At 45.8% G+C, this 6,000-nt stretch overlaps 1 protein-coding gene across 3 annotated transcripts in view; it reads right to left on the reverse strand.

Moving 5' to 3' along the window:
- The window catches only part of GRIP2 (glutamate receptor interacting protein 2), a 249,001-nt gene extending 243,203 nt beyond the window's left edge, over positions 1–5,798 (reverse strand). For all 3 annotated transcript variants that reach the window (XR_004981034.1, XM_036390864.1, XM_036390866.1), the window contains exon 1: positions 5,694–5,798. Coding sequence is in view for 2 of the 3 variants with exons in the window: in XM_036390864.1 (XP_036246757.1) it covers positions 5,694–5,748 (55 nt within the window). In the remaining variant the exon portion in view is untranslated. The remainder of the gene's footprint in view (positions 1–5,693) is intronic.
- Positions 5,799–6,000: the final 202 nt, after the last annotated feature.

Consider the following 6,000-nt stretch of genomic DNA (forward strand, 5'->3'; position numbering starts at 1 on the left):
CACTAAGCAGCTCTGCCACTTGTGTCTACTTAGAAGAAACAAACAAAATGAAAAAAAGGCACAGAAAATCATTCACCTCAGACTGCTCACACACCCTTATTTAACCTGAGCAATCTTCCTCTCAGTGCAACCCAGAGCATCAGAGGATCTCTGGGTCAGGCGCTGCAGTCGCAGCTCTGGAACAGTTTCAAAGACCACATTCATTTCTTGGGAATTTCCCATGTGTTTTTCCACTACACTTGGCATGAGTCCATAGAAACACCAACAGGTTTGGAGAACATCAAGCATGGCCTGATTCCAGACAGATCCGGCAATTCTTCTCACTCTGAAATTTTCCTGGCTACCACAATTCATGGTTTCCATCAAGGTCTTCAGCATCCTGAAAGGTTTCCCCCCACACTTTCCAACCTTGGCAGCTCTAAAGGAAAAGCATGCCAAACCACTGCAGCTGATGCTTTTGTCAGCACTGAGCATCATCACTCAATATTGCTAATAAAACTTCTTCACAAGAATCCCCACAGAGTATAACATAAACAAGAGAGCAGAACCCACAGTGTCCATTCAGTTTCATAGGGCCAAAGCCTGCAGATATGGGAGCACATTCAGGTTGTAAAATCTGGCAGATCACTTCAAAAAGCAAAATAATGATTAATCTCTGTCCTTAATCAAATCTCAATGAGGCTTTGGAGTCATTCTATAAAACCTTTGTGGCTTCATCCCTGTCGGGTTCGGCAGGACTTCTCAATCAGAGTTACATTTTCAGACTGCTGAAGTGCAGGATCAAAAGCAGAAGCCCAAAGTCAGAGCAGTGTGACAGCAGCAAGGAGGGGAGCAGTGAGCACAGTGCTCGGGTGCACTGAGTTATTACTCACTCAATGGGTGCCAAATCCCCATCAGCATATTAATGAGTGAAAAAAGACCCCATCAAAGTCCAGCAGGATTTGCTCAGCTGTTCCATCATGTTGATAAGTGAGCATTATCCCTTAAGCACTACCATCACAGCCTTCATGCAATCCTAATTCCCCACCACACTTCATTGGAGGGTCAGAACCTCTATTTTTACATTTTGTTTCAAAGCAGTGGCCTGTATAATGAGTATTACCAACAAACAGCAGCCCATAAATTCCTGAGCTCCATGTGAGCAAGTCCTCATCTCTGACAAAGCCTGGACACACTGTGAAGCAAAACTGTCACATGCAGAAACACATCAATACACCACATACAGTGGACAGATGTAACAGCCCTTCAGCTGTACCATTTCAACTGCATACTACTTAAGTGACAGCTACACAGCCAAATTTCTTTACTGATCATTAAGTGCCAGTATAATAGATCATGTCATTGTAGGTTTGGCCAAAAGGACTCTATAAAGCAACATATTAAAATGGAATAGACTCAACCTGGCATTGAAAGACAGTCCTAAGACAACCTGATAACAACAAAAAAACCTTTCCAAATGACTCAATTATTTCTGATGTGGTAAGCACAAGAAAAAACACTATATTTTAAACAGTAGAATAGTTCAACTGATTTAAAGTTATGCACACCATACCATTTGCAAGATCAAAATGTTTATGGGTAAGTGAACAAAAGACAATTCACATTATTTTTAGCAGTTATTCTATTTTAGTTATTCTACACATCACATGCATATCACAAAAAACATGGAACCCGTTGAAAGATCTAATTTTCTGCTAATCATGCAAACCCAGAAATTTCCATCTTAGTGGAATGTTTCACCCTGATGCATGTGAATAAGTAAAGAAGAATCCCATTTCTAGTCATGGACATAGTTTCAGAGCTATTGAGCAAAACATCCCAGTACATTGTTCTGAGGATCTGAATAAAAACCTGATGTCCACAGCCCAGCTGTTATAAGCCTCCTCAAAACAGACTGTTGAGATATTTTTACCTTCCTATTATAAAAATTTAAATAGCTCTGCCAAAACCATGAAAATCCACCCCCCTGCTAAATTTTCCCCAGGATCCCACTCCTGCCAAACTGTACCTGCAGCAAGACAGGGCAGCCAAGAAAGGGAGATCTTCCAATGGGTTTTTACTTTGTTGCCCTCAACCTGCACCATGAAAGATTCTCTTTTCCATGCACCACAGGACACCTCTGCCCACGGCTGCACAGCAGCAAAATGCCCCTATATGCTCCTACAGCTGTTTCCAAGGTAACGAGCATGGAGCTGTATACAAGGGAAGGCAGCAAATAGCAGCAACATAACCCTGCTATATTGTCACTTTTTGGAGCAGGTGTGACTTGTCTCTTTCCCCTTCCCCTCCTTGCCACCTGCCTCATGATTCAAGCAAGGGTTAGATAACTCACTTCACATTTTATAATCTCATTACCTCAGTCTTTCATAAGGCTCGGTTTGGATTTTTTTTCTTTTTATAAGTCATCATATTGGGGTTTTAAAGGTGAGAGTAAAATTTTCAGCTTTTACTCAAGATAAACCATCTGGGAGAGGAAGGGCAATTGTATCAACAACCTAAATTTACACTGAAACTCTGTATTCCCTCCCCCTAACAGCAAAAAAAAAATCTCAGGTTAAGCAAAGGGTGTCTGCCCACAATCGTGGCCCATCTTACACAAGACTTATCCGTCTAGCTAACACTGCTTTTCACCAGTTTGGATAAAAGTATCTCCACTTCTCAGTCTGCAGATACAGTTTATCCTTTCTAGACACACAGTTTCCATATCTACTCAGATGTGCCAAAAACAGAGACTTTCCCACCTGCCCACATACATTCTTGCTACCAACGCAGAAATTAGCTTTTGCTGCTTCTGCTACTGAAAACCTTGGAGCAGCAAGAATGCAATTCAAATCCTTCAGTCCTCACAAAAAGGACAGCAACAGGAGGGGTGGAAACTGGGATGGAAAAGGGTCTGGCTTGGCCGACTACCTCTTATCACTGCCTCAAAAGAGGATGAGTTATCAGGAAGAGAAATCAGCAGAAGATCTGGCCACAAAGCTCTGCACACACAGTGAGGGACAGAAAGCCAGACCATATGCTTTAACCTCTTCTTTCAGGCCTGAGACAACCCCACAGTAAGGCAGGAGCTGATGAACCTCATGATTTTGGAGTAACAGGTCTGTTATCAATGCAGGCTGGAGCAAACACATTTTCCACCAAATATTTCTAAGTCATTGACATCAATTTTTTTTTTCCTTGCATGAAACACAATAAGCAGTAGAACATCCCATCTACAAATCTCTTTGTGGTGGGGAAAACCAACACATTATATAATGAAGCATTCTGCCTACTGGCCAGAAGTCACTTCCATCTTCCAGGAGACAGAAATTTTAAGGCAAAACATGCATGAAGAGACTCGCTGTGCATGGTGTTCGAAATGGCAATCATACTTCAGCACAGTTTGTGTATACTGTGCATTTTCCTATATGACTTACCATGGCTGACCTTTTCTACCAACTGTGATTAATGAAGTTTCCAATTCATCATCTCTGAATGGCTGCAAATTGCAAGAGGTGCTCATCACTTTAATATTCAGTAACCAAAATATACCACTCTTCTAATTACAATTGTGCTCCTGCTGAACACCAGGACATTTCCTTTGGAAGCTTAAGTACTATGGTCCTCAGAGGAAGTGAACAAATTGATGGGCCAGAGTACACATGCCCAGGGGAAAAGCTCCCCAGCTTAGACATCAAAAAACCCCAAACCGATCACAACCACACAGGCATAGAGATGCCAACAAGGCAGACATAACTCGCTCTGAATAAAGAAAAACAGAAGTTAATATTTCTTCATGTCCTGGCTGGAGGCTGGTTTGCAAAATCAAAATCTGAACAGTGCAGATGTTTCTTGCAGTGTTATCATAGAATGGTTTGGGTTGGAAGGAACCTTAAAGATCATCTAGTTCCAATCCTCCTGTCACAGACAGGGACACGTCATGATGCAAAACCCTCTCTTACATACCTGTTAACACTGCAGTGCTACAAAAACATTACCAAATACTTCCTCTGCTGCCCCTGCAGAGGTATATGATATAACACAACCATCAAACTGCATGCCTTGTAGAAAAGGGAAAGAAGTTCCCTCCAAGCTCAGCTAATCTTTCTCTACACAGCATATCAGCTCAAGCCTGCAAGATTTATCCATCCAGATAAGCCATTCTGTGATTAAATGGCACCTTCCTAAGACTGACTACTCTGTGAACCACCCACGGAAATAAATGCAATGTACTCAAAGGGACGCAGGCCAGCCACAGACTCACTGCAGTGCTGGGACTGAAATCAGAGGGAAGGGGGATGAGAAGGAAAGGCATTACAGAGAGCCAGGCACAAGAACCAGTACACACACATATGAAGTCACAGATAAAGTAACCCAGCGCAGCTGTAGATCAAAGAGGTCCCTGCTGTGAATGTTTAATAAGGCTCCCAAAGCCACCCTGATCCAATGGTGCAAAAGCATCCGTGCCAGCTGCAGCAAGGCAGCGTTACAAAGCACTGCACCATAACAGGGCTGAACTCATGCCAACAGGTCTCGGTGTGTTGAGCTGGGGATTGATTCACTCTTCTACAGGACAAGATTTTTAACAGCTCTATCTCGGGTGGATAGAGGCTCCAAGGGAAAGCCATGGTACTAGAGCAAACCAGGAGCAGAAATAGATGGTGCTCTCCCAAAGCAGTGGGAGCCAGGAATCAGCATCAGAAAGGCACAGCAGCTTAATGACTCTGTCCTAACACCTTGCAGGGGATCTAACAGCACAATTTCTCTCTGTGCTTATTAACCAGCAGGTTCAGAGAATTCCACAATTCTTACATTACTCACATTAAATGCTGCAACAGTGCCACTTCACATATTTGTTAAGTCTGTTTACAGATTAGAACGGTCTAGAGAGGTAGTCTGGGAAGGGGTCCAAGGAAAAGCCTGCCATTAGCGACTTTGCACAAAAGCAGCAGTTTTCTAAAACACGCATTCCTGCTTGTTTCTGCCTATCCCGGATCAACTCCTGCACCTGAGTCCCATGAGAGTACAGGAGAAACGCACTTGATTTCAGAGACATAAACTTTCCCCACCACTCTCATCTCTGTTCATCTACAAAGGCAGGAGTCGGAGTGCAACATTTAAACCTCCCTTACGCTGTGCCACCTTGTGGATGTCTTCTCACTGCTTTTATGAGCCGCAGGTCCAGCATTTATTTAACATCACACTCTTGAACACGTAAACAAAAAAATTCACAGTCACTGTGAGCAACAGTAAGCGGCACAATAGGAATCAGATTACCGTGACACGTTCTCTGTGCAATTTACAAACCCTTTATTCCCCAGGTGGAGTTAGCGCTGAAGAAAATTACCAGCTGAAAACAGCATCACCAGCACCTTTAGAAAGTTGGGGCTCAGGTACTACAAGCCCCTCTAAATAGCCAGAAAGGATCGCGCATCCACCTCGCGCTCAGGTTTGCCCCCACCGCTTGAACAAGAAAAATAAACAAAAGCAGAAACCAAGCGAGCCCGGGGATGGAAGGGAAGATTGGCTGCGGCAAAGTTTATCAGCACGAAGAGCATCCCCCCTCCAGTCCTTTCATCCGCGGAGCTCCATGCCAGCAGAGGATCGTCCGCCTCCCAGAGGGACACCCATCACCACCACCAACCCAAAGGAAAAGGGGAGGCGGAGGGTAATTCCGAGCACCTCCAGCTCTCCTTTCCCCCCGCCGCTCTCACCGTCCTCTTGCATCCGCTGCAGGCACAGGGCGAGGCTCTTCCTCCAGCCCGGCATCGCGGCAGCGCTGCCGCCCCCCGGGGCAGCGGCGTGGCTGGAGGGGCCCGGGGGGCCCGGCGGGAGCGGCGGGCGCTGCCGAGCGCGGCCGGGCTCCCCGGCGCTTTATGGCCGGGCGGTGCATGCGGCGGCGGGGCCGGGCGGGGAGCGCTGCCCGCCCCCGCCTGCGCACAGCCCCGGGCCGCCCGCCGCGCAGGTGCGCTCCCCCCGCCGCCGAGGGCGGCGAACGGCAAACTCGGGGAAGCGGGACAG

This window comes from Molothrus ater, chromosome 11, assembly GCF_012460135.2.
Source record: "Molothrus ater isolate BHLD 08-10-18 breed brown headed cowbird chromosome 11, BPBGC_Mater_1.1, whole genome shotgun sequence".
In the NCBI taxonomy this organism is placed as follows: domain Eukaryota; kingdom Metazoa; phylum Chordata; class Aves; order Passeriformes; family Icteridae; genus Molothrus; species Molothrus ater.